This window comes from Myotis yumanensis, unplaced genomic scaffold, assembly GCF_028538775.1.
Source record: "Myotis yumanensis isolate MYYU_CA2020_CCGP unplaced genomic scaffold, mMyoYum1.0.hap1 SCAF_15, whole genome shotgun sequence".
Lineage (NCBI taxonomy): Eukaryota > Metazoa > Chordata > Mammalia > Chiroptera > Vespertilionidae > Myotis > Myotis yumanensis.
Genome location: NW_027223766.1, coordinates 2,985,176 through 3,012,101, shown reverse-complemented (window position 1 = coordinate 3,012,101; position 26,926 = coordinate 2,985,176). Strand labels below are relative to the sequence as shown.

The following is a 26,926-nucleotide window of genomic DNA, read 5'->3' as shown; positions in this document are numbered from 1 at the left end:
CAGTGGCTGTGGGCGGTTGCGGGTGCGCAGTCAGCACTCGGGAGGGAGCGCTTCCCAGAAAAGGGCCTGGATCCCGGGACAGTCCCATCCATGGCCCCTTCTTGAGGCCGTGCTTAGAAATCACGGAGGTATTTATCCAAAATAAACAGCAAGTTCCGTGTGAATAGTTTTTCTGAGGAATATAACTCACAGTGCTAAAGTTATTTTATCATGGCTTGGACTTGACCTTCCAATCATTTGCTTGAAGTAAAATGACTGCTTCCCAATGCCTTCTGCTGAGAGGCTCTGTCTGCTTTTATTGTTGCTGTCCTGGCGGTAGCTGGGAGAGAAGAGTGGACGATCGGGGCCGGGTCTACTACGTGGACCACAACACCAGGACCACCACGTGGCAGCGGCCGACCCTGGAGTCCGTGCGGGACTTTGAGCAGTGGCAGTCTCAGCGCAGCCAGCTGCAAGGCGCCCTGCAGCAGTTCAACCAGCGCTACCTCTACTCGGTGAGCAGCCCCGGCCGCCGCCCACCCTCCTTCCATTCTACCACCTTCCCTCCCACCATGTTCTGTTTTGCCCAGTTAGAGGGCACTTAGGATTCGACCTTTGACCTAGTGTTTCTGCTACATATAACCACTTTGAGCCATTTAAAAAAAAAATTCTAGCTTACTAACATAACTTACAGGCTCAGCGTTTGTCCTTATTAATGCAGTTTCTTTTTAAAATACTGTCTTTACACATTCCCAGCCTTCGGCCTTTCCTATGATCGTTTGCCTTTAAGTAAAAGCCCGGAGCCCCTGGTTTCACTGAAGGCCAGCCTCGCCCATGCAAGTCCTCTGGCCCCTTGCCCGGTTCTGCAGTAGCCGTGGCTCTCTTTGGCCCCTAGGATAGATTTTCCTGGGGTTGGGGACACTTTTGTCCCCAAACCCTAATGCACCTGAGAATTTGGTGATTTATTTATTACTTATGGAGTCCCTGCTCCTCACCCCTGGCTTCTCCACCCCATGGAGTCCCTGCTCTCACCCCTGGCTCCCCGCCCCCCCCATGGAGTCCCTGCTCCTCACCCCTGGCTTCTCCTCCCCATGGAGTCCCTGTTCCTCACCCTGGCTCCACCCCCCCCCATCAAGTCCTGCTCCTCACCCCTGGCTTCTCCCCATGGAGTCCCTGCTCCTCCCCATGGAATCGCTGCTCCTCACCCCTGGCTCCCCCCATATCAAGTCCTGTTCCTCACCCCTGGCTTCTCCCCATCAAGTCCTGCTCCTCACCCCTGGCTCCCCCGCCCCCATCAAATCCTGCTCTTCATCCCTGGCTCCCCCTCCCCATGGAGTCCCTGCTCTCACCCCTGGCTCCCCCCCCATGGAGTCCCTGCTCTCACCCCTGGCTCCCCCCCCCATGGAGTCCCTGCTCCTCACCCCTGGCTCCCCCCCCCCCCCCGCCCCATGGAGTCCCTGCTCCTCACCCCTGGCTTCTCCTCCCCATGGAGTCCTTGCTCTCACCCCTGGCTTCTCCTCCCCATGGAGTCCCTGCTCCTCACCCCTGGCTTCTCCTCCCCATGGAGTCCCTGCTCTCACCCCTAGCTTCCCCCCCACCCCCCCCCTCCCGACGGAGTCCTGCTCCTCACCTTCATCCTGTGCCACTGCTGCCCTGAGCCTCACTCCCCAGTCGAGGAAGGAGGACAGAAGGACTGAGAGGGACGTGATGTGGAAGGGAGATGGCTCTTTCTAGCAAGCGCTCGCTCTTTTACTTGGAAAGGGAGGCCCTTGACAGGCCTCTGCCCACCGCTCCTTGTCCAAGGGCCATCCCACCAGCCCTGCTGCTCGGGGTTGGGATCGGGATAAAGAGTTCGTATTCACTCAGCGCGGGCCCCACAGAGCAGCGGCTTGCTGAGAGGGGGGCGCTGAGTACATGTGGTGGTGCCTGCTTGGGACGTGCGCATGCCGTCACTGGGAACAGCGTCTCCCGTCACGGTTTCATGTTTGTCCTTCTTTCCAAACTGAGGGTGGAATGTTTACTTACGTTTGCTCTAGAATACATTTCTGGGCTATAATGAAGGTAAGCATAAGTGCATCATATATGTACGAGTGTATGGGAGATCGAATATTCAGATGGTTTATTTGCATAATGATGATACTGGGGTCTACTGGACCTTGTTTTAAAGATAACTGGTAATCGTTCTGTTTTTTAACAAATCCTGCCGCCCCGCCTAACATCACAGCTCTGGTGCCTCTGGCCATGCGGGGCGGGGGCGGGGGGGGGGGGGGGGCGGTAACAGTGCTGAGACCTGGAGGAAAGTACTAGCCAAGCGACCCCTAAGCCAAGGCCTTTCAGTGCACAGAATCCTGCCTGACTGCATTCACACGCCGTCATGGTGGCTTCAGAAAAGGGTTAGAAACTGGTTCTGCCCGTGCCTGGTCATCTCTGCTTCTGTGTTAAGACCTGCTGTCTTATTTCTCTCCCGTCAGGCTTCAGTGCTAGCTGCAGAAAGCGACCCGTATGGGCCTTTGCCGCCAGGCTGGGGTAAGCTAACGTGCTGTCGGTAAAAATATCTGCAAGGTGTGTATAGAAATGGTTATTAAATGCTGTGTTCACTCTGTTTTTAGAAAAAAGAGTAGATTCAACAGACAGAGTTTACTTCGTGAATCATAACACAAAAACCACGCAATGGGAAGACCCGAGAACTCAAGGGTACGTCGTATCCCAGCCTGGCCTCCGTCGTCTGCACCCTGTGTAGCTAGAATCAGGGGACCCTTGACCCATGTCCTCAGTGCCTGGAGGGGTCGCCTGATGGTCCCTGTCTTTCAGCTTACAGAATGAGGAGCCCCTGCCGGAGGGCTGGGAGATCAGGTACACGCGGGAAGGCGTGCGGTACTTCGTGGACCATAACACCCGAACCACGACATTCAAAGATCCCCGCAACGGGAAGTCGTCTGTGTGAGTGACAGCCTCAGGCTCTGAATGCTGTTTCCTCAGGACGTAGGTTAGCCGCTAGCTTAGCCTCAAATTTTACCTTTGGATCAAGAAAACCTACAGAGGAGCGCCCCAGTATAGCTGTGCTCGTGCGGCGTTCCTCCCGCGCAGCAGCCACAGGCCGCTCCGCACGGGCAGACAGCAGCTCGGCTTGCTGCCGGCCTCCCTCTTCCGGTGCAGACGGGGCCCAGGAGCCCTGGCTCGTGCAGTCACAGGCCGGCTGGTTTCAGAACCAGGCAGCCTGTCCCGTGTCCTTGCTCGTCAGGGCTTTGACCTCAGGGGAGATGCTCAGCAGGACTGAGCCCTGCAGATGAGGCATCTGACAGGCATGCGCCAGGCGCTCCTTCCTCCTCCTGAGGGCGAGGGCTCAGAACAGAAGCTGCCATGAAAGGCCTTTAGCAAATTCCTACCATCACAGGAATTGCCTCCCCCCTCCCCCCCCCCCCCCGCCCCCCGACCCTGCCAGTGACCTGTCCTTGCTCCTTTGCTGGGGGTCAGGCCCCTCCTCCCGCTCAGGTGCCCCGCAGTGCCCTCCTCCGGTGCCACAGCACCAGCTTTCCGTCTCCCCCATGTAGTTCTCGTCAGCTCGGTCTTCTCCTGGATTAAAAACAAAACAAGACCCACTCTTCACCTTACAACTCCATTCAGTAAACATCTGTTTTTATTGCTCCTCTTTCAAGGAGAATACCGGAAGTTGTCTTTGTATTGTTGTTTCTCATTTTGGCCTAGACCAGCTCTGGAACGCCCTGCTCCTGTGCTTGCTGACGGGCAGGCTGTGTCCTGTCTCAGGGCTCCCAGAGCACTTGACCCAGCACGTGTCGGGCAGGAGCAGGTGGGACTGGACGCCCTGGGTGCCTGTGCCACCTGGCCTCCACTCCTCCGCTGGCTCTGGCCTCCTTTCCCCGGCCTCCTAACGGCCAAGGCCCCGCGCTCCGACCTCCACTGCCAGCACTCCTCCTCCTGCTGCCTCTCCAATGCCCTGCTTTTCAAAAGCGCCTGTGCCTCACACACCTTCCTCTCCGCGTTTGCTGCCTCTGCTCAGCGGCTGCCTGTTATTTCTGCTATCTCCCCTTCCTGACATTCCTGCAGCGCCTGCTCCTCCGGGGGTGCTGCCGGCGGCGCCATGTCGGGGTGTGTAGGCTGGCACCTCGGGGTCCTGAGTCCTCTGTCTTTCCCCGGCCCTCAGCCCATTGCGCCTGCAGCTCCTGCCCTTGCTGCTCGCAGACCCCGCCTCAGGCCACTGCATGCAGCTGTCCCTGCGACCAAGCCCTCTGCTCGGGCGCCCGTTCCCCTGTCCCCGCGGCTGTGCCTCGTGTCTCCGGTCAGAGGTTTCTCAGCAGGAGATGCTCCGCTCCCTCCTGCCCTTCCCACACCCAGCAGGGAGCCCTGCCCCCTCTGGAGGCACGTAGTCTCCTGGTCACCTGTCAGCTCAAGAGCAGCCCCGTCTGTGTGCTCAGCACATGGCGCTCTCCCTGCCCAGGAGTGGCCGGCGTGCCTGCTTCTCATCCTGCGGGCTGAGTGAACGCCCTTGGACCCGGCTGCGTGAGAAAACCTCTGTCCCAGGTGTCCCCTCCCGCAGGCGGGGAAAGCTCTCTGTGCTGGTCTCAGGCTCACTCAGCAACTGGAGAGCCAGGCGCGGCCCCTGCCTGCTGCCCACTCAGCCCTCCCTCACTGGCCCCTGAGCCACCCGTCCGGGGCTCCCATCTGGCTGTGCTTATGTCTGTTTTCATCTCAGCTCTGGGTTCAGATGCAGAATTGCCTCCATGTTCCTCTGTCCAGGTCCTCTATCCCTCAGGGTTAAGGTTACCAGAGGTTTCCTTTGAAACAGTCTGCAGTGGACGTGGGTGTGTCACTAACCGCGTCTCTAGTGCAGCCTCGGTCCGTGTGCAGGGTCGGGGTCCTCGCTGCTCGAGCCCCTGCCGGCCCAGCAAGCTCCCCCATGCTCTCCCGGCCGGTGATGTCCTGTCCCTCCTCGCCTCGCGCTGAGCCCACCCTGGCCCGAGAGCTGACCCCTGCTGTTCTCTCTCTAGAGCTAAAGGTGGCCCGCAGATCGCGTACGAGCGCAGCTTTCGGTGGAAGCTTGCTCACTTCCGATACCTGTGCCAGGTACGAGGTGCTGACTGGGTCTCCCGTCCTAGCATGTAGTCCCATCTGCACACAGAGCTTCTTCCAAGCTTACGTGATGCCACAGTGTTGTTTTTGTTTTTAGTCCAACGCACTCCCCAGTCACGTAAAGATCAACGTGTCCCGGCAGACGCTGTTCGAAGATTCCTTCCAGCAGGTAAGGCTCCATCAGAAGCCCCAGCAGGCCTGACCCTTGTGAGGGACGGCGGGCTGTAGACATCATCGCCACGCAGAAGGCAGCTGGCAGTGACCATTGCCCTGAGCCGGGCGCTGGCATTTCACTCGCCCCACGCACCCTCCACCTGACGGGCAAGGTGCGGGCTGACAACCATTCATTCGGCCGCGGGCGAGATGGCGGAGGGAAGCCTCAACGGCTTCTAGGACAAGGGACATTTTGACACTTAGCTAAGACCTCCTAACTCAACAAAAGTCTTGGTAATCCTACCAAGTTAAAATTGACTAGGTAAAGCTACGCCTTTCCTAACGCTACGGCCAGTCCGGTGTAAATGCCATGCTCCCGGGGGCCCCCCAGCCCTGAGGCGCTGGCTTCTGCCCAGTGGATGGGACTGCCACTGGGTGGGAGCACAGCTGCTCGGCCACTGTGGCGTGCCGGTGCCTGGAGCGGCCGGCGCATAGCTGGTGTGCAGAAGCACGTGGTGGGCGGGTAAGCGAGGGGCCTGTGCGGCAGGTGCCCTCGTCCCGGCTCTCTGACCGCTGTGCGTGGGGCAGGGCTCTCCCCGCAGCTGCCACAGGTGGTAAACGAGTGGCAGAGGGCCCCGTCCAAGCTCTGTCTGAGCTTTACTTCGGGGAGCGTGCCTCCACGCTCAGGCTGCCTTGCTCTGGGCTGGCCTGAGGCAGTCATGGCCTGTGTGATGTGCAGCCGTGGCTCGGTGCCCGCCTGTGCTGGGCCTGACCACGCGTGCAGCCACGGCTCAGATTCTGACGTGGGACGGAACTCACTGCTCCCCAGAAGGCAAGCCTGTTCCCTGGGGACTGTATAGTAAGCCAGAGATTGTTACGCAGGCAGTTGGCAGTGGTGATTGAGACTCACCGTGGTGAATGCACGTCTTCTAAGCCCTCCTGCTCCTGCCGAGCCCTCCTCCTGGGAATGGAGTGGGTGCAGGACTGAGCTGGGCTCACTTCTCCCTCCGTGGCTCTGCCCCTCCTACAGGCAGGGGTGGGACTGGCGGGATGTGAGGGAGGAATGGTCTCCAGCCTCCAGGAGCTCTGGGTTAGGCTGTTCCTCTCCTGGCGCTGACCCCGGTAGAGCACGCTCAGCGCGTGGGGGAGGGGACCCTGAGGGGAGAGCTGAGCTGCACTCTGAGCCGGCGCTCGGTCTGCAGAGCGCAGGGCATTGCTGGGTGACATAAGGAAGGGTGTGATTTTGAAAATACAGGTGAAATTTACATTGAATTGTTTATAGAAGAAACTTGTGCTACATATTTGTGTTTAAATGTCCCTGCTTCTTTTTAGATTATGGCATTAAAACCCTATGACCTGAGGAGGCGACTCTACGTAATATTTAGAGGAGAGGAAGGACTTGATTATGGCGGTTTAGCAAGGTAAGCTAAGGCGTCTGCTTTTAGTTAGTGTGTCTGCACTTATGCAAGGGGTGTGTTCTTGAAAAGATGTGTTTTTAATAGCAATCCAGTATTTTTAGAAATCAAAATGAAAATGTGTGCACAGGTCTAGCGGTAGCCACTACTGTTGTTCCCGTTGCCTCTTGGTTTCTCCGCACACGTGTAGGTTGTGTCTGCATGTGTGCCTGTGTCTGCTGTGCTTACCTAGTGGACATCTCTCCTCGTCCCTGTGGAGCCGATCCTCTCCTGTGGCACCGCCCTGCCCACGCTCCCTCCTGCACATGTGCCATGACTCACGGGTCAGCGTGCAAGGCTGTTCCATAGTGTTCACTATTGTAGCAGTCGGTTGGTTTGTGTTGCTAATCCAGTCTGAGTCCTGCTGAGAATTCAGCTGTCCACATTCACTCAACATACTGTGAACAGTAGACACTTGGGAAGCTGTGACTGGGCCATCCTGTCAGTGTTTTTCCCTTGATTGCTTTGTGCACCTAATTTGACAGAGATTTAGTTATTAGCAAATACTTCCATTAAGTCTTTCCAAAGAATTAAACTTGCTCTCATAAAAACAGCTCTCTCTCTGACCGCAAGTCCACGGGGCCAGGACCACCAATCACAGCAGGAGATGGGCCTGGGTGCCGGGGGGGGGGGGGGGGGGGGGGCGGGCTGGCGGGGGGGCACCAGCTTTGGTTGAATTAGCATATTGTCTCATTAAGGTTTTTCGGAAAAGAGACACTACCTATCCCAATAAGTGTCTGTGCTACGTCTATTGTGTTTCCCAATGTCAGAGACGCTCAGACACGGCTCAGAAATGAAATGGGGGATGGTTTTTACAGGGTCCGACTGCATGGCAGTGTCTGAGCCTTCTTTACTGCAACTCGGTTGGTTTAGTTTTACATTTTGACAGCGTTACTGCGTGTAGTCCGTCCCTCTGTACATACTTTTCTTACTCCCTGATGCCTTGTTTGGACTGGTGTGTTGCTTTGGCTTATTCAGAGTTCACAGGGTGGGTGATCCCTGCGGTTTTCAGAATGTGCCTTCTGTTGCTCTGGAACACAAACGGCAGCCTGGCCAGAGGGGACTTCTCGCACCAAGGTCGTGTGCACGTGCCTCCCGTCCTCTGGCGTGGAGGTGAGGCTGCCGGCACGGGCCTCTGCGGAAACGCTAGTCCTTGTCCTTGGGGTTCGGTGATGTCTCTGTCTCGGTTTTATAGATAAAGATGGCTCAGGAGCACAGGCAGGTCTTCCTTCCTTAAGGGACGTTTTCTCATGACATGTGTGAACCTGCTTTCTGTCCCTGTCCTGGGCGTGTGGCGTCTCCTCTGGTCTCGGGCGCTTTCTCTTGTGCTTTTCCATGTGCTTGGCGTTCCCACCTGTCCCCCGCCGGTCGCAGCGCTGCCTCTGCTGTGCTTTCCTTCTCGGGCTCCGCTGGCTCATCTGCTGCTCGTGGTTTTCAGCCTCTGTGTGTCCTCAGTTGTTGGGCGGGAGGAGGGGTGTGCTGTATGTCCGCTCTCGCTAGTCTCCCTCTTCCCTGCTGTCCAGCCAGCTGCCAGCTGCCAGGTGCCAGCCCTCCTGGTGGAGGCCCTGTTCTCTGAGCTGTGTTTGCTGACAGTGACGCGCAGCAGCCGGGACCTGGCTGCTCGGTTCTGGGGCTGAGCCCTTCTCAGCTTGGCCCCTCCTGGTGCAGCGGGAAGTCGCTGGGCGCCGTTGGTGAGGGACTGGATTTAGCTTCAGGAATGGGCTCCTGTCACTTCTGAGCTGATTTCGTCTGGGGCTCCTTCTCTGTCCTGAAAACATTTGTAAACGGGCTGCCAGGCTGGGTCTAGCCTGCATCGGGGTAGCCCCATTTTTATTTTAAATTTTTAAAATTACTTGACAACATTAAAGAAAATTACTAGATTATGCTTAAGAATCAAGATTTCTGGCTTCTTTTTTAAAAGCACTAGACTCACGATTTGACCTCATCACGTATCGATTGGCTGAATCAGAGGGGCTGCGGAAATTATACTGGGCACTCACACCCGTGCCCGCTCTGCCTGTCATAGGACTGATTATATGCCCAGAAATCATTGTTCTTTAAACTGATAAAACTTCGATGAGGGATACAGTGGGGAGGGGGGGGTTGTGGCCCCCTGTGCCCACTCACCAGCCACTGCGGTTGGAGCTGCTTTAGAAGAAATTGAGCTTGCTTTGTCATATAAGTTATTAATCTTTTATGTAGCTGCATTTCACCTATTAGACTTTTAAAATGAGGCAAAATAGAAGGTAATAAGTTAGAGAATGTTTATCACATTTAAAGATTTTGCCTTTTAATTTTAGTTCCATTTTTAATGCATTGGCGGTAAACTAAGTGTCCCACGGCAGCCAGGCTGTGTCTCTGCCACAGCAGTATGTCCCGCCCTCCGTTATCTGTGAGTGAGGGTCACGGAGGCGGCCTTCCTGTCGGGGAGCTTACAGTCTGGTAGGGGCAGGTCACCTGCTGAAAAGAACTCCAGGCTGCCGAGCGGGACAGAGGGAACGTGGGCTCTGCCGAGGCGGAGCTGGACGGCCTGCAGACAAGGAGCGTGCCGGTGGCGGCACGGCCCTGTGTTCCCAGCCGGGCTGGCAGCGCTGTGCGTGTGTGGTGTGTTTCGAGCCCTCGTGCGTGTGGACGCTGGCAGGGACTCACCTTGTCTCCCCTAGGGAATGGTTTTTCTTGCTCTCCCACGAAGTCCTGAACCCAATGTACTGCTTGTTCGAGTACGCGGGCAAGAACAACTACTGCCTGCAGATCAACCCCGCGTCCACCATCAACCCAGACCATCTCTCCTACTTCTGCTTCATTGGCCGCTTCATCGCCATGGTGAGCCTGCGCCGGACTCCGTCGCTGAAACGCTACTTCAGAGGCAGCAAATGGCACGTGCTGTCCTTGGTTGTGTCTGCTCATCCGAGCACGACTTGTAGCATGAACTTCGGGGCAGAGGGAGCCGCAGGGCAGGGCTGCAGAGTGCAGTTCTGACCCCCGTGGCCTGGCTGGTGGCCTGGCTGGCACCCAGCGGCGTGGGTGTGGTGGGAGCCTATGGTTGGGGAGGTGGGGCACCAGGCGAAGTGGGCAGTGCAGGGCAGGGAGGCCGAGTGGCCTGTGGGTGGGAGGGAGGGCATCGAGTGAGGCTCATGTGTCCCCTTGCAGTCAGCTTCCTAAGGGGACAGGGTCCTGGCAAGAGCAAGCCTGGGAGCTGGGGCATCAGATGCGGGTTGGTTTGCTGGGTGTCAGACACCGGGGAACCTCCAGGGGTGAACGGGTAGCGGCAGGCCGATGGCAGGGAGGGGCAGGAGGGGAGGCTGCGTGCACATCCAGGGAGCAGATGTGGCCCATGGGAAGCCCGAGGACCTGTGTCAGGGAGACGAGCTGAGAAGGAGCCAGGAAAGCGCCAAGGACGGGGAGCCAAGTCCAGTAGGACTGGTGCCCAGGGAACAGGGAGCAGGAGAACTGTCCCCCGGCTGCGTGGCAGGTCTGAGCAGGGCTATGAGAGCAGACAGGGGCAAGGAAGTTTGCTGCGAGGGTCAGAGAGACGGGCAGTGACAGAGCTGATGTGGGGTCGAGAATGAGGGTGCCAGCATCCCTCTGCTGCTGCTGATGGTGCAGAGAGCGAGGAGAGACCTAGGGGCTCGTGGGCGCAGAGGAGCCGTGAAGAGCTGGGCGTGAGCTGTGGGGACCCTGGCACCCTCTGAGGCTGATTCCCAGGCGGCAGAGCCACCGGCGGCCCCGTGCGAGGCAGCTCCAGGCAGGTGCTCTGCATGGCCCACAGGGTGTGGGCAGGAGCCAGGTGCAGGCCCGGCACCATTCTGGCCTGTTCCTCGCCGGCCACAGGCTGGAGGCTGAGAGCTGGGTTTCCCAGGCGTGGGGTTTGGAGGTGTGGTGTCTAACTAAGGTGAGAAAAGGCTGCAGTCCTGGGGCTTATGGCTCTGGCAGAGGTCCTGCTGTGACTGCCACAGGTTCTGAGCCCTGCACTGGCAGGGTGCACCAAGATGACTCAGGAACCGCGGGAGCCACGACCACAGCAGCCCTGGCAGGTGCTGATCCCGTGTCACTGAGTTCAAGTCCCTGGAAGGGCCGAGAGCCAGGCTTGGGAAGCTCCCCGCGTGGTGCTGCGACCCACAGGGCCTGGGTCGGGTACAGACCCGGCTCTGGGCCCAGACAGCTGGGCCACAGCCAGGAGCAGGGGCGCCGAGCAGGGAAGGCAGGACGTGCGGGGCGCCCCGGCTTAGAAAGTGCGTTAGTGGGGGCGGGGGCCCTGGTCCCCCTCTGACTCTCGTAGGACGGGAGGCAGCTGAGTAGGTGCAGCCTCGGGATCCCGGTTCCTGGGTGCTTCTCAGTGAGAAAGCCGTTTGTAAACCTTCAGATCAATGCTTTGTGTTCTCGGCAGGCGCTTTTCCACGGAAAGTTCATCGACACTGGCTTCTCCTTGCCCTTCTACAAGCGCATGCTCAGTAAAAAGCTGACGATCAAGGATTTGGAGTCCATTGACCCTGAGTTCTACAACTCCCTCATCTGGATAAGGTTGGAAGGGTTATCTTTCTCAAGGCCTTTTCTGGAAACCAGTTTGTTTGTCTTGTTAGTCAGAGTGTATGTATTTTCGCCACCAGAGACAACAACATTGAAGAATGTGGCTTAGAAATGTACTTTTCCGTGGACATGGAGATCTTGGGAAAAGTGACCTCGCATGACCTGAAGCTGGGCGGTGCCAGCATCCTGGTGACCGAGGACAACAAGGACGAGTACATTGGGTGAGGCTCCCACAGCACCCGACCGCACTGGCACTAACCTGTCTGCACCCCGCTCCCCCCGGCTCCTCTGGGGGCACCCAATCACCCCGCGTTTTCCTTCCCTTCCCTCTCACCCTGGCACCTGTAGGCGCTCAGCAGCACTCGAGTTCCCGCCCTGCAATCACTCCTGCCTCTTGTGTCCCTTCCCATGGCCCCTGGCTGTGCCCCAGCCAGTCAGTGCTCAGCCCATGGCCTCTGCCTTCCCCACAGGAGAGCAAGGCTTTGTGGGGGTGACGTGTCCGCCCTGACTGACCAGCAGGGCTCATCTCCCGGGGCATCTCACCTGCCCTCGTGCTCTGTCCTGTCAGGTGCTCCCGCACCGTTTCAGGCTGTCCTCTTGAACTCTGACCCCACAACTCCCCCTGCGCCACTTGCTGTCAGTGGTGCTGCCCTCCCTCCCCTGTGCCGCGTCCCACCAGCTTCTGTCCCAGCTTCTTCCTTCCAGCTGCTCGAGGCGTCAGCTCCCGCCCGCCCCCCCCACCTTGTTCTGTGCGAGTCCTCGCTGAACCCCAGAAACTGGTTCCATTTGCAGCCAGGTGAACGCAGACTTTTCCAGGGAACAACCGGCCCCTGACTCTTCAGGCTGCGCCCACACAGCCCGCCCACCACAGGGTCCTGCGGGAGCCCAGGCAGCCTGGACAGCGCACAGCAGCTGGCTTTCATCGGGTTTCAAATCATGGACTGTTATTCTTTTCAAAGTGTTCACCATTGTTTAAATTAAAAATGTAAAGACTGTTGAGCTCACACGCTGTACAAAAGCAGCTCACAGGCCGATGGCCCGGCCCCTGCACCGCTCCTGGCCCACAACCAGCGCTTTTCTCACTTGCCCTCCCACCGCCTCCTGGGCCTGTTTCTAGTCCTGGCCCGGGCCCTCCTTCCGGACTTGGATTCTCGGTGTCCTCCTTGCTCCTCCTTTGAGATCTTTCATGTTTGCTTTTTCTTCTTATATATATTTTTGTTTGTATTGATTTCAGAGAGAAAGGGAGAGATAGACACTTCAGTGATGAGAGAGAATCATGGATCAGCTGCCTTCTGCACACCCCCACTGAGGATGGAGTCCACAACCCGGGCATGTGCCCTGACCGGGAATCAAACCCTGACCTCCTGGTTCATAGGTTGACCACTGAGCCATGCCTGCCAGGCCATTTTTGCTTTTTATAATTGTTTCCAAAATGGGATCATAGAGTATACATTACTCTGTAGCTTGCTTTTTCCACCTCAGGAGAGCTGGATTCACTCACTTTTTTTTTTAATCCTCACCCGAGGAATGTTTTTATTAATTTGAGAGAGAAAGGGGGAGGGAGAGAGAAACATTGACTGACTGCCTCCCGTATGTGCCCCGATGGGATCAAAACCATGACCTGCACAAGTGCCCTGACCAGGATCGAACCCGCAGCCTGTGGTGCATGGGACGATGCTCAACTAACTGAGCCCCTGGCCAGGCTGCGTCGCTTTCTGATCGTGAGGGAAATCACAGTTGTCCACGCTGCATTCCTCTCTGTCACTCCAATCAGGTCTAGCTCGGGCCCCTGCAGACCAGCGCATGGGCACAAGCCCAGCCCTGCCGCTCTGTCCCCCAGGGGAGCGTTCCCCAGGGAGTTCCTGGTCCAGGACTGGAACAGACAGGCCGTGGGCTCTCTTCTTACCCTGCGGTCATTAGGGTCCTGTGCCCCCTCCTCCTATCCCAGTGCCTGTCCCAGGTCACTCACAGCCTCCCTTCCTCTGAGCGGGCGTCCCCTGAGGCGACTGCTGTCCCTGTGCTGGGCCTTGGAGCATCGTCACTCCCACTCCGAGAAGAGCAGTCGGAGCCCCGTGGGTGCAGCTGGGCAGAGTTGAGGGCCTAGTCACAGAGGAAGGGAAGTTTGGAGGCAGCTGAAAGGTTGCCTTGGAAACGAGTCAGCCCTCCTCCAGCAGCAGGGGAGGTGAGAAGCAGGGCCACGGGGCTGCTTCCCGCCCTGGCCAGTGTGCCTCCTCTTGCCGCCCTCCACAGCCGCCTGTCTCCTCCAGTGCTCTGTTCCTCCTTCCATGGTTTCTCCTCTGGATGTTAGGAAACCTCCAGGCTCTCCAGGAAATCAGCGTGGGGCTCTAACAGGGACACAAGTCTGTCCCAGCACTGCCTTGCTGTCTCTGTGGAGGGCTGAGCCAGGAGGAGGGCCCTCTGGTGGCCACACCTGGTATTCCCCCCACCCCACCCCCGCCCTCCACGCTCATGCCTCCTGAAAAGCACCCTTTACAGCTGCACATGTGCTGGCCCTGATGTCCTCAAGGAGTGGACGTGTTAACTCAAAAACTGCACACGTACACACGTGTGTGGAGGGTGTAGAAGTGCTGGTGTTCTAAGCCTCTCCCACACAGCGGCCCGTCTGACCCCTCTCCGCAGGCTGATGACCGAGTGGCGCTTCTCGCGTGGTGTGCAGGAGCAGACGCAGGCCTTCCTGGACGGCTTCAACGAGGTGGTGCCCCTGCAGTGGCTGCAGTACTTTGATGAGAAGGAGCTGGAGGTGAGGCTCCGGGATTGTGTCCTGGGAACGGGAAGGGTCTTGGCTTCCACAGAAGCACGTCCACAGGTTCTAGATGCTGCGGCACAGCCGGACCCGTCTCCCCTGCCGGCGGCGCCCTGCCAAGGTCTCCCGCTCTCCAAGCCGAGAGGGCTGGGCAGTCAGCAGCCAGGCACAAGGGGCCTCCCCGGTGCAGCCGCGTGCCTCGTGGGGGGCCTCCTGAAGGCCTGGTTTAGCAGCGAGTGATCGGATTTTATTTTATTTTTATTGATTTCAGAGAGGGAGAGGGAGAGATACCTAGAAACATCAATGATGAGAGAGAATCATTAATTGGCTGCCTGGAGCCTGCAACCCAGGCATGTGCCCTTGACTGGAATCGAACCCGAGACCCTTCAGTTCGCAGGCCAACACTTTAGCCACTGAGCCCAAGTGGCGAGGGCTGTAGGCATTCTTTCTATCAGCTGCATACCAGACTTTTGTCAGAGTAACTTTTCCAATTAAGTATGTTCCCACGGTTCTTTGCTCTTCCTTAAAGAGGCGGAGGCCTGTGTGTGTTCTCTTTGTTGCTGGACTGCTGCCCTCAGATACTCAGGCCTCCTTCAGTCACTGTCCCAAAGGCCCTTTTTGTGAGCTGGTCCTTACACATCCTGTTTGAAAGAGGCACCCCTTCTGCTTTCGCTGCATGGCACACCCCAGAGGCCAGCTGTTTGTTTACTGTCTCCCTGTGTAGAGTAGTTCTGAGCAAGATGAGCCCAGCCATAAAGAATAAGCAATACAGCCTGCTTAGGACTGCCGCATACAGTCAGGGACGACAAACCACATTTCGGAGCCTGGTACCTGAAGAGGTTGATTTCATCCCTGTAGTCACGGGTCTCCTACCCAAAGCCAATCTCCGAGCGTGGTCCCCTCTAGATCCTCCCTAAATGGCCGCACCGAGAGCAAGGAGGGAACAGTCCCACTTGTCCCCAAAAAACTATTGAATCTCAACCAGCGGAGACGTGTCGAGTTCATCTCAGCCAGTGCTTTGCACAGGAACGAAGTGATGATGTCTCGTCCGAGACCCAGCAAGGGTTGGGGACACAGCTGAGACTCGCACCCAGCCCTCACCTTCTGACCCGCGGACCCTTCCAGCCCCCCTCGCCAGAAGTGGCTGACAGACAGAGCCTCGGCTCTCCTTCCCGTCCACTGACGGGCCTCGAGCTGGGGAAGAAGGGTCTGCGGGAGGGCCCAAGGATCCAATTTTAAAGTCATGAGTGCCTAGCGGCCTCAGCTGCACTTAGACTTGTTAGAAGCCTGCCCGCACATAACTCAAACTTGCCATCTCGGCCACTGGTCCGTGTTCACATGCTCACAGTGTGACACAGCAGATGGCCAGAACTTCCATCCTGAAAAACCGACGCCCATTAAACACCTCCATTCTCACACTCCCCAGCCCTAGCACCCTCTGCTTCCTGTCTGCCGGCTCTTGTCTGCATAAATGAATAACAGTGTCTTTTTAAGGAAACAAGAGCATACATTTTAAGGAAGCAGAAATTTGTTTGAAACTCATCAATAACTTGGGCCCCTCATTTAGGGTGTTCACAGTAGTGGAGGTGCCCTTGCAGCATAGCTGCCATTTTCTTGAAGTTGCTCTGGTTCAGTAAGCATGGCTAAGCTAGTGCAGACCCCGCCGGGTAAAACGCCGCGAGGCTGCGGGCGTGTCCCTGCGGCCTGACGGAGCCTCGCCCCCAGGTGATGCTGTGCGGCATGCAGGAGGTGGACCTGTCCGACTGGCAGAGGAACACCGTGTACCGGCACTACACCCGCAACAGCAAGCAGATCGTCTGGTTTTGGCAGGTGACTGCTTATTTTTCTAAAACGGTACTCGGGGTGCTTTCCAGTGAAACTGGTTTAACTGCAGCTGGCTTCTGACGTGACCAGTGTGACCATGCGGTCAAGCTGGCTGGCTGTGTCCTGGGTGAGAGTGAGTGAGTCACAGGCCCACCAACTTCAAAGTCTCCTCCAGGTTCTGTGAGCGCAGGAGGAGGTGTTTATGAGACAGTCTGGGGACACTTAGGTGACACGAGGTGACCGTGGGCTCAGCGTTAGAGCACCCACGTGGCGGGGGGCTCTCCCCTCTGCCCTCGGCTCCGGGCATCCACGTCCCACGTCCTGATCTTGAATAGACTTTTGTTTTGTGTGTATTTCCAAATATAAAGCGTCTGCACCGGGACAGACTTCACCGAGCCCGACTGGGCTAGTGTCCTGCTCCGTCCCCGGTGCTTGTGTTACCAGAGAAAGGCTGTCCTAGGACTTGGGTCACGTGTTTACTGCTTAATACTTGGCAGACGTGGACACTTGTAGAAATTGATCTTAAAGATACGTTTTGACGTACACAATGGCACCTCCCAGAGCATTTGTTGCAGCGTGGTTGGCACACTCGGGCAGAGGTGACCCTGAGGGTGTGGGGAGGGGGCTGAGCAAATAAACTAACTTGCCCGTTCTCAGCGCTCTGCCTGGAGCGGCTCCTCAGTGCAGGGGACGGGGACACTGGAGACAGTGTGCAGAGCCTGGGGGGAGGGTGGTAGTGTTTGGCTCAAAGGACCCTCCTGCAGAGGAGCCTCGGGGGATGGGAGCAGGCAGCTGAGGCTGAGGGGCACAACTGCCCTTGCCCCCTGTGACCCTTGCCCTGAGCGCCAGGTGGCCTTTGTCATCCCTCAGGCTCATTCCAGCCCGTTGGTTTGCGCCTGTCGTGTCTAGGCCTGAGAAGCTCAGCCCAGGCTTCCTAAGGCCCCGTGACTGTTTCCTGGATGGGGCTGGTGTTGCGGACAGTGTGAGGTTTACACCAGAGCTGCTCACAGCGGTTCCTTGTCTGATGAGTATGTCAGCCACACAGCTGTGCACGGCCACACAGTGGCCGGACTGACACGTGTCTGCTCCCATCTCTGGTGAGACCAGCTCAGAGGGGTGGCCACACCTTGCTGCTCTGTGGTTGGTGAACTAGATCACTCTGGGTTTCCAAGTCTGAAGGACAAAGGGGGATTACCGGCAGGGCCATGGTTCAGAGGTTACACCTGCCCTTCCTGGCGTTGGAGGACACATCATTTTGCCTCTGGGCCTTGTCTGGCGAGTGCAGTGGGGATGCTAACGGGAGGACCCGCCTCCCAGTATTGAGGGCTGCACTCCCCAGAAGCACATGGCGCCGTGCGGCAGGACCTCCCCTTGGAGAGGGAAAGACCTGGGTCCCGTGACGGCGTTTCTAAGCTTCCACGTCTCCGTAGTGTTGCTAGCACAGCGCCAGCCCTAATAAGCGGTAAATGCTGCAACCACTTTTATCACATCTTTTGAACCAACTTGAGTTAAATTTTCTTATTCTTGGAGTTCATTTTTTAAAAATACTTTGAAATATATTTTTATTGATTTCAGAGAGGGAGAGGGATAGATAGAAACATCCATGAGAGAATCACTGATCGGCTGCCTCCTGCACACCCCACACTGGGCCTGCAATCAGGGATGTGCCCTGACCAGGAACCAAACCATGACCTCCTAGTTACAGGTCCACACTCAACCACTAAGTGCCGGCTGGGCTTGAAGTTCATTCTTAATTTCCTGGAAGAAATTCGGGAATAATTTTAAGTATCTGCTATGTTCATTACTGAAGACAATCTGGAACTTACTTTACATTAACTGTGACCTGTCAGTTTGTGAAGGAGACGGACAATGAGGTGAGGATGCGTCTGCTGCAGTTCGTCACGGGGACCTGCCGCCTGCCCCTGGGAGGCTTCGCCGAGCTCATGGGTGAGTGCCGCCTGCAGTCGCTGTCACAGGGCGTGCGCGGGCGGGCGGAGGGAGCAGGCCTCTAGATCCTGGTCTTTGTGCAGATGTGATGCTTGCTCCATCACCCGCGTGACCACGTGACATGTTCTGTTAGGTAAGTAGTTGCAACACCGAAAGGTTTGAAGGACCAGATAAATTTTGTCTTATTTTTCTGGTTTAGGAAGTAATGGGCCACAAAAGTTTTGCATTGAAAAAGTTGGGAAAGACACCTGGTTACCAAGAAGCCATACGTGGTAAGTTGAATCCTAAATGGAAGGTGGAAGCCAGTGTTTTGCTTTTTTACATGTAAGACCCATTAGCATTGCTGACTCATTAGCGTAGGAGTTCAGTTTTGAGAACAGACCAGGATGCAGTGCCCTGTAGAGAGCACAGCGCGGCTCCTGGCTGAGCGCCTGGGAAGCATGGCCCTGCCTGAGCCCTCGGGTGCACAAACAGGCTGATGTGCTCCTCCTCCCGCTCCTGTCCGCTCCTGGGAAAGGCGCACAGACAACAGCCAAGGCAGCAGTGCTAGGGAGGCAGCGACAGTCGGCCGGGGCAGGACCCTCGGCAGGGCCTTGCCAGAGTTTGATGGACAGTGGGCTGTGGAGACGCAGGAAGCACATGTTTTGTACAGGGTGGTTTGCAAACCCTGACGTAAGCAACTGCAAACATGAGGTGACTTGGGAGCGGAGCAGGGCAGAGGGGGAAGGGGGCGGAAACGCAGGCAGGGCCACTGCAGGGCCAGCCTGTGTGGACTGGAAGGGAACAGACCGCTGTCAGAACGGTGTCTGTGTTAATACATGAGGTCCGTGTTGTACACTTGGCCACCCCTGTCCTTTTCTAATGTGCTTCAAGGACACTGCGCTAGACCCTCAGCTCACTTGACTGAATAATCTGATTCTGTCTGTCCAGTTTCAATCGCTTGGACCTGCCACCGTATAAGAGTTACGAGCAACTGAAGGAAAAGCTGCTTTTTGCCATAGAAGAGACTGAGGGGTTTGGACAAGAATAGAGGAGCTGTGGCCGGAGGCTCTGCGTCTGCACCTCCGCAAATATAAATGGTTCCGTTCTCACACAGAATATGCAAAAGAACTCTTCCTTTTCTACTTTATTTATTGTTCCCTTGAACTGACAGACCAGGAAAACGATCTCCCTTAAATTTGGAAGTGAGAGACTTTATTAGAAATGAGTATCTACGTCAGCAGGCTGCAGCGGCTCTAGTTTTATAGAGCTGCTCAGCGACACGCCAGCTCCTGCCCATGACTGGAGGCTCCTCCTCAGCTCTGCCCCCCGTGACATCTCTGCATGGTGTGGGGTTCAGGAAGGTGCTGAGGCCGAGGCCAGATCTGAGGATGTGAACTGTGCTGCTGGCTGTTCTGAAGACGGTGCTGGAGCCTGTCAGTCTGTTCCAATTAAATGCGAGTGGAGAGTGCTCACCGTGCCACAACGCAGTGTGAGTGACACCACACTTAACCGAGTCCCCTGACCAGACCCAGCGACGGCCTGGAGGTGTGTGCGTACTCCTCCAGGTGCTAGGATCTGTGGGACTAAAGAAGCTGGCACGCCTGCACTATTTTTAAAAATGTGATGGGCTTTAAGTTTAATTCATAATAAATTGATGCAATTTGATCCTGAGGGACATATAAAAGGTAATGTGAACTTTTCCACTTCTATTTGTGTTCATAGTTTTGGTTCCTAAAACCATACGGATGGAAGAGTTTGTGAGCATCTGACTTCAAACTAATGAGTCTAATGATTTCCTATTAGTGTCTTAATATCTCCATTCCTTGAAAATTCATGAAAAATTCTATGTATCTGAATTACATAAGCAGATAAAAAAGTCTTTTGTCCTTCCCCCCTTTCTATATAGATCATTATTTTTGTCCTAACTAAATACTTTTTAATTATTTTTCATTATCAAGGGCATTTGCTGAACTACAAACATGTATAACAAATTAAAATCTGATGTGAATGACATTAATGCTACTTTAGCAAACGGGGGCTTCCTTATTAATACAAAAATTTAAATTTGTATTATTTCAATATGCACTGTAAATTAACTTAAAATTTTTTATAACCACGGAAGTGACACCTTAGAATGTTAATATATTTCACTGCTGAGTACATATGAAAAATATTAGTATACAATTTAATTTCCCTAAACAGTTTGTGTTGCCAAAATTTTATTTTTCTATATATTAGATTGTGTTCTGCATTTTTTCAAAACTCACAGTAAAGATGCAATAAAGGCAGTGATCCATGTGGCTGCTTAGACTCCTTTCCCCGCCCTCACCATGACCGTGTACACGACAGAGGGCCCGTCCCAAGCGCCGCTCCTTACGCTGCCCACTGTGCCCACTGCTCTCACTGCACCCAACTCACAGCCAACCCTGAGGCCCTGGGGAGGTGGCCTGTCCAGACCCAGCAGAGCCCCCTCCCGAGGCTCCTCTGGACAGGCTGCACCCTCCTGTCAGACAGCTCCCACCAAGCGAAGGACATTTGTCACATGAACCCATGGCTCTCACCAAAGTCCAGTGATGCCCCGGCACACAGCCAACACAGGGCTAAAGTGAGCACCCCTCGAAAGCAAAAAATGCCACCAAAAAACTGTCCAAACGCGGCGTCTCCTACATGGCAATGCTCCTCGCCCGATGTTAGCCAGGGGCACAGGCTGACAGACACTGGCGCTGCAGTGCTCACTGGGCCCAGCTCCCTCCTAGGCTCCACGGTGGGGTTTCCTGTTTCCCCTGCTGTGATGACACACTTGCTTTCCAGAGAGGAGAGGGAGTCGGAAAGATTCCCACAGAATTCCACCCACGTCAACAGGAGGGAAACTGCCAACAAGAAGTTGAGACGTTCCGGTTCTCACAGAACAGCAGGCCCTTTGCAAGTTCAGATTCTTGTCAGCCTCAAAAGAAGGGAATGTGTCTGCAGGGAGGTCGCTAACCACCCGCCCCCGGCACTCCTGCGCCCACAAGGGGAAGGAAGGAGCCCGAGGCAGGGCTGCCAGGGGGGACATCTGGGTCCGGAAGCAGGTAGAGGTCTGACCTGAGGGAAGGGTGGGCATCAGTATCCTCAGAGTCAAAAGGAAGAGACAGAAGGTGCACAGGACCGAGCCAGGAAGTGCCTCGTCCTGGGGGAGGGAGCCCCCTTAGTCCCGAGGGAGGAGACAGCTCTGGCTCCGGCTTGGGCCCAGCAACCGCACAGCTGAGCTCTACCCCAGAGCCATGTGGGTCCCTAAGGTGACAGCACCAAAGACCCCCATGGCCTGATGCCTTCAAGGGATTAGGTTAAATGAACGGGAACAACAGACAGTGAAATACAGTCAATGAAAGGAAAGGAAGCACTGAGTTTAGACGAATCTCAAAGAAATTCTGAGTGAACAAAGCCAGTCTCCTGAAATGACAAAACTAGAGCCCAAGTCGGGGACACACCAGGGAGCAGGGAGCTCTGTGAGTGCAGGCAGGCCGCCTCCCTCAGTGCCCAGCTGCGGGCAGACTCGCTGTTACACTGGGCACGCGAGGCAGACGCACAGCCTCTGCACTAGTTTGCACACAGAAAACAATAGTTGAAACCTCTACAGAACATCAGCAGACAGACTTCTCCGCAGCAAAAGGCTTTATTACTGAGCAATACCTCGCTTCCCAGAGACCACTGGGCAGAGGGCAGTCTGCCCACGCCCCACCTCCCACGGCTCACCTGCTAATCCCAACAAGGGCTCGTCTTCAGAAAGCAGCCTCAGAGCCACTCCAATGGAAGTGTAAACAATGTTGGGCAGGGAAGATCCAACATACACAACCAACCGGGCGTGAAGGGCACGGGACCACTGGTTCTCAAAGCAGGTTCCGTAAGGTCCATTGAACAAGGGACAATCTAAGACTGCTGGCCTGGCCACTTCACACAGTCACTGCTAAGAAAAAAGATGGGAGTGTTTCTGATTTCACAAACTGTAGGTGGGAAATCAAATGCAAGGTGTGACATTTGCATCCTGGCTTTAAAAAGTGTAAGACATTGTGACATTTGAGGAAACTTAAAGGTCTGGGTATGAGATGAGGGGGGACTGGGTTAAGGTTCTAGCTGTGGTAATGGACTGTGAAGGGGTCTGTATGATGCAGTGTTCGGGATGAACTACATCGTGTGCACTTAATTCAAGGTTGAGAGATATATATGACCACACACACACACACACACACACACGCACGGAGGCAGAATCTACGTGTGACCACACACACACATAGGCAGAATCTACATGTGATCACATAGACACAGAATCCACATGTGATCACAAACACACACACACAGGCAGAATCTACATGTGACCGCACACGGAGAGACGCAGTCCACTGTTTCCCTTCGTGTTTGAGAGCACACATGAGACACCGCGTGCCCCAGTCACAGGGACACCACCCCTAACCCTCGGGGAGTCACCCATGGACCCTCATTCAAGATGCTCCTTTTCACAAACAGCACCAGCCCGAGGACACAGCATCGTCTGCCTCTTTTTAAACATGTCCCATTCCTCCCTTGAGCTGTGTTCTTTTTACCCCATCAGGGAACAGACCTGGGCTCTGTCCTGTCACAGACCACCCCCTGTGAGACAAAGTCCCAGCATGCACAGAGACCCACCTGGGCTCCCTCCCGATACATCACTGATGCCCAGCACCCCAACTCGCAACCTCCTCACCCCACTGCCCCTTCTCTGCAGGGTCTCAGCTGGAGCCACCAACTGGAAACATGCCCCTCCATCCCATGTGATTGGTTCTCAAATGCCATGCCTGGAACGCTGGTACCCCAGACGCACAGTAACCGGCCCCCCACCACGGGACACCGCCACCACCTCACAGCAGTTACTGCTTCTGCCTTGTTATTTGTGAAGAATCTGTGTATTTAAGTTGTCACATGGTCACGTCATTGGCACTGAGAGCCGAGACCAGTCGTGTTCACACGCGTACAGCTGGTGGGAGGGCAACACCCTAGGTGTCGTGCGCTGCGTCTCTGAAACGCTCAGTTCTTGCCACTGAACTCTGCGAGCAACTGTGCGGCTTCTCTCTGTATCTAAAACGAAAAGACAGACGGCACAGCAGAGATCAGCTGTGGAATTCAGGGTCACCGTGGACTGCAGTTTCTGTGTCCACACCCAGGACGGCAGGTTGTCGGGACAGAATGTCTGGGCAATGCCTGAGAGGCGTTCAGACTTCCACAGAACACCCCCTCCCCCGCCCGTTTGTCACACAGGAGTGACTCAGGATTGCAGCAAGGAATTCATAACGTGCCGACAGTAACTAAGCATTTGCTGTGCAGAGCTTAGCACAAACATCAGTGCTTCACGTCTGAAACGTGCACCACCGCTTCCAACACGCTGCACCACACAGCGAGGCTGGGCCTCGCCTCCCGCCTCCCGCCGCTGCGGGCGCACCTGCTTGTCCTCCTCGGTGCGGGCCGGATAGTCCTTGGCCTTCAGCAGCCAGAACGCAGCGAGCTTTTTGTTCTGTAGCTTCAAGTATGTCTTTCCTAAGAGAAGCAAGTTTTTGCTGTAGAAGTTTGGATCCACTGTTCACAAGAAAGAAAAATGTATCTCAGGCACAATCGTATTGCTCTGATTTTTACCACCCGCCCCCGACAGGCTTCCAGTTGAGGGTCTGAATTCCAGTTACCTGTGTGGTGAATAAATGACTATCCAACTGGGAACCTCCTATTCATCTGTTCCTACCTCCAGACAATGTCACAGCTCATCCGGAGCACCTCTGGGTGCGGCTCCCGCTGCGCACTCTCCCTCTCGGCCTTTTCTATGCAGGCGCTGGTCCAGGCTCCCAGCACAGGGCCTTCTCCCAGCACCTGCCCCCTGCTCACCTTACAAGCTAGAACCTAACATGCACTCAGCACGCGTGAAGTCATGACAACACACACACACAGTACACGCCAGACCAGCTTGTGCTGGGTGGGGCTACCCTTAAGCACAGATCAAACACAAGCTCTGAAAAGGCCAGAGAAAAGGAGCACGATGAGTGTGCTGAGCAGGGAAGAAGGCGCCAACAGGTGTGAGCTGTAAAGTGCGAGGAGACCCAGGAAGAGCCGCTCCCTCGCGGGGCTGCACGGGCTGCGGCAGAGCCGGGCTGCGCAGGAAAAGGAGACCCGTCCTGCTGAGGGAACCCCCAGCACCACGTCTACCAATGAAAGTGGGATTCCTTACGGGTCCCCTCTCACCTGGGCCCTCGGTGCTCACATCCCACTTCTCCCTGGTGGCTGACCTCCGTCTGCTCCTTTCCCCGTTGTCCTGCTTCCTTCGCACAGACTTAGGGGCATCTGCCCACGGCTGTGCTCACTTCCTCCCGTGACCGTGACCCACACTCCTTCCTTCCTCTCTCGCTCAGCAAAGCGGCCCAGAACCGGCCAGCCAGCCCCACCTTCCCTGCAGGTAGCCTCAGAGGCACCGAGCACTCCGCTGCGGCAGGGCCCTGGCGGGGAAGTTAAAGTCCGAGGAGAGAGGAGACTTCTAGCCCAGACATGGCCAGGAGGAAAGGCGCCTCATGGGCCTTCAAGGAAAAACGCGGAGACGGCCACTCCCTCGGATTATTTTAGCTCCAGGAGAGTAAGCCCACGGTTTCCTCAGTCCCGGCAAACCTCCCCACTAACGCCCTTCAGGAAACTTCACTCCTAGGCCCCATTCAGAGACGGAAAACCCCATGAGGAGGTGGACAGAGGCCGTAAGCGAGCCAGAGTAGCTGTGTGACAGACATTCCGACAATTGTTCAGAAAAGCTACCTTCTTATGCTTTGCTGTCCTGAGAGCCTTGAACAAGTCCTTCCGAGCAGGCTCGCAAACCTAATTTTCTGAGTAAGTTTTGTAGAAATACACTTGCATTTTCTTGGTGTATTTGGTAACATGCTATGTGTCCCTGACTTCTGTGGTTTTAACTTAGAAGGCCTGGGGAGGGGAAGAGAGTGGGGTGGAGGGGGCCAATGGGGGCACAGAAAGGGGGACATCTGTAATACTTTCAACAAATGATACATTAACAAAAAGGATAAACACAGGACAGTGGGGCAGTGAGTGTGGAGGCTGCCATTTCCTCAGAGCGAGAGGCACGAAACGCCGAGCGGCCGGGATGAAACTCCAGGGAACCAGGCGGCCAAGCCAGGCGTGCGGCCCGGAGCCCGGAACCAGCAGCAGGGCCACTCCAGAGTGCGGCAAGGCCCACTCCTTATTTCATTCTTAAATCCTCACTCAAGGATGTGTTTCTTATTGACTTTAGAGAAAGGGGAGGGGAGGGAAGGGGGATATCGATCGGTTACCTCCCTTACAGGCCCCGATCAGGAAATTAAACCAGCAACCTGGGCGTGAGCCCTGACGGAATCCAAGCTGCCACCTTTTGGTGCATGGAGCATGTTCCAACCAGCTGAGCACACGCCAGGGCAGCGGGGCCTACACCTTACTCAAGTGAATAAAACCTTTAAAGACTGTTTGATAAAGCCCAGTACAAAGGTGTGTCAGGATAAAGTATCTTTGTTTTGAAATTCCTAACTATATAATAAAAGCCTAAGTGACCATAACAGCAGAATGACCAGAACGACCGGTTGCTATGATGCACACTGACCACCAGGGGGCAGACGTTCACCTCAGGAGCTGTCCCCTGATGGTCAGTGTGCTTCCACAGGGCGAGCGCCACTCAGCCAGAAGCTGGGCTCACAACTGGCAAGTGAGGCGGCGGTGGCAGCGGCAGGAGCCTCTCCCAGCTCTGCAGCAGTGCTAAGGAGCAGCGAGCAGGCAGGCGGTAAGGAGCAAGGGTTCCCGGACTGCGAGAGGGATGTCCAACTGCTGGCTTAGGCCTAATCCTCGTGGGGAGCCTAAGCCAGAGGGCGGACATCCCCTGAGGGGTCCCAGACTGCAAGAGGATGCAGGCCGGGCTGAGAGACACCTCCCGCTCCGTGCACAGACTTCATGTACCGGGCCTCTAGTTATATATAAAGCATTCACATAATTTTAACTGTATTAGTATCTGAGATAAAAAATATTTTACCTTGCTCTGCCTTTTGGAAGTAGCCTAAGGCCTGTAAAAACACAAAGAATGCAAACATAATGAAAAGGATTAAAATAGATTCAATATTTAAAAATTTTCTCAAACTCTATTCCTATTTTACATACAAGCGAGGAAGTAGATGAAAACCCCTTAAAATAACGGCTCAATCACCAACAGTAAGCGTAACATAGCACTCAAGGCCCTGAGCACAGAGCACATGGGCCCTCGAGCCCCAAGGTCCTGGCGCAGCCTCACGCAGAGAAAGGCGGCCGCGGGCAGCTCGCTCTCCTCTCTCTTCTTCAGTCCCAGCAGGGAACACCCCGAAAACTAGACAAAGTGGAAAGCTGTGTTTCCTCAGTGACACACTGGTTCTACCAGGGAGTTTTTAAAGTTCTTTATTATTGAAATTCCTACATAAAATGCTACTGTGAGTCTAAAAGGGTTAATTCTTTATGACTCACTTAAACGGTTTTTATAATACACTACCTACCAACTGATTTCTTAAAAACCGATTTGTTAGAGCAGAGCTATCTTTTCTCTTAGAATGCACTGTTCTTAATAGCAATAGGTATTTCCCAGCTGTGTAATTTACACCTCAATGCACCTTACATCGATTCCACTACAGCTTTCCAGAAAGAAGCAGGCCCTCACTATGACACTAGTATTCAGAAAGCCATTTCAATGGCCTGTTTCCTCACTCTGAACATTTTTTGACAAGCAAACCCAAAACGTTTGCCCATAAATCCCCCTCAACATTCTTTCAACGGCACTTAAAAAAGTTATGGAACCCAGGTAGTGTGGCTCAGTGGGTTAAGCATCGACCTATGAGCCAGGAGGTCATGGTTTGGTTCCCGGTCAGGGCACATGCCCGGGTTGTGGGCTCGATCCCCAGTTGGGAGCAGGCAGGAGGCAGCCGATCAAGCACTGATATTTCTCTCTCTCTCTCTCTCCCTATCCCTTCCTCTCTGAAATCAATAAAAAAATATGTTTTTTAAAAAAGTTATCGATGCCAAGTCGCGCTTTCTTTGGCATGGCAGGGAAATGACGTACAGAGAATATGTCCAAACAGCTTGCTAGGAGCAGGCACTGTGCTTCCTGCCCTACTTGGGATTCACGTGGCACAAGTTTCAAACAGAAAACGGAGGCAGCTGTTTGCCG

At 55.3% G+C, this 26,926-nt stretch overlaps 2 protein-coding genes across 12 annotated transcripts in view; one reads left to right on the top strand and one right to left on the bottom strand.

The window, feature by feature from the left end:
* Positions 1 to 20,018, top strand: part of WWP1 (WW domain containing E3 ubiquitin protein ligase 1) — a 79,079-nt gene extending 59,061 nt beyond the window's left edge. For 8 of the 9 annotated variants that reach the window (XM_070392814.1, XM_070392818.1, XM_070392816.1 and 5 more), the window contains 15 exons: positions 320 to 494; positions 2,451 to 2,505; positions 2,589 to 2,673; positions 2,791 to 2,919; positions 4,986 to 5,061; positions 5,165 to 5,236; positions 6,553 to 6,641; positions 9,338 to 9,497; positions 11,062 to 11,195; positions 11,282 to 11,422; positions 13,842 to 13,962; positions 15,691 to 15,795; positions 17,640 to 17,736; positions 17,936 to 18,008; positions 18,667 to 20,018. In XM_070392814.1, the coding sequence (XP_070248915.1) occupies positions 320 to 494; positions 2,451 to 2,505; positions 2,589 to 2,673; positions 2,791 to 2,919; positions 4,986 to 5,061; positions 5,165 to 5,236; positions 6,553 to 6,641; positions 9,338 to 9,497; positions 11,062 to 11,195; positions 11,282 to 11,422; positions 13,842 to 13,962; positions 15,691 to 15,795; positions 17,640 to 17,736; positions 17,936 to 18,008; positions 18,667 to 18,766 (1,612 nt within the window). In that variant the 3' untranslated portion in view covers positions 18,767 to 20,018. The other variant, XM_070392821.1, reaches the window with a different exon arrangement.
* Positions 20,019 to 22,615: 2,597 nt separating this feature from the next.
* Positions 22,616 to 26,926, bottom strand: part of RMDN1 (regulator of microtubule dynamics 1) — a 46,170-nt gene continuing 41,859 nt past the window's right edge. For 2 of the 3 annotated variants that reach the window (XM_070392822.1, XM_070392824.1), the window contains exons 8-10: positions 25,769 to 25,799; positions 23,171 to 23,304; positions 22,616 to 22,809 (exon numbers count right to left, since the gene is read on the bottom strand). In XM_070392822.1, the coding sequence (XP_070248923.1) occupies positions 22,759 to 22,809; positions 23,171 to 23,304; positions 25,769 to 25,799 (216 nt within the window). In that variant the 3' untranslated portion in view covers positions 22,616 to 22,758. The remainder of the gene's footprint in view (positions 22,810 to 23,170; positions 23,305 to 25,768; positions 25,800 to 26,926) is intronic. The other variant, XM_070392823.1, reaches the window with a different exon arrangement.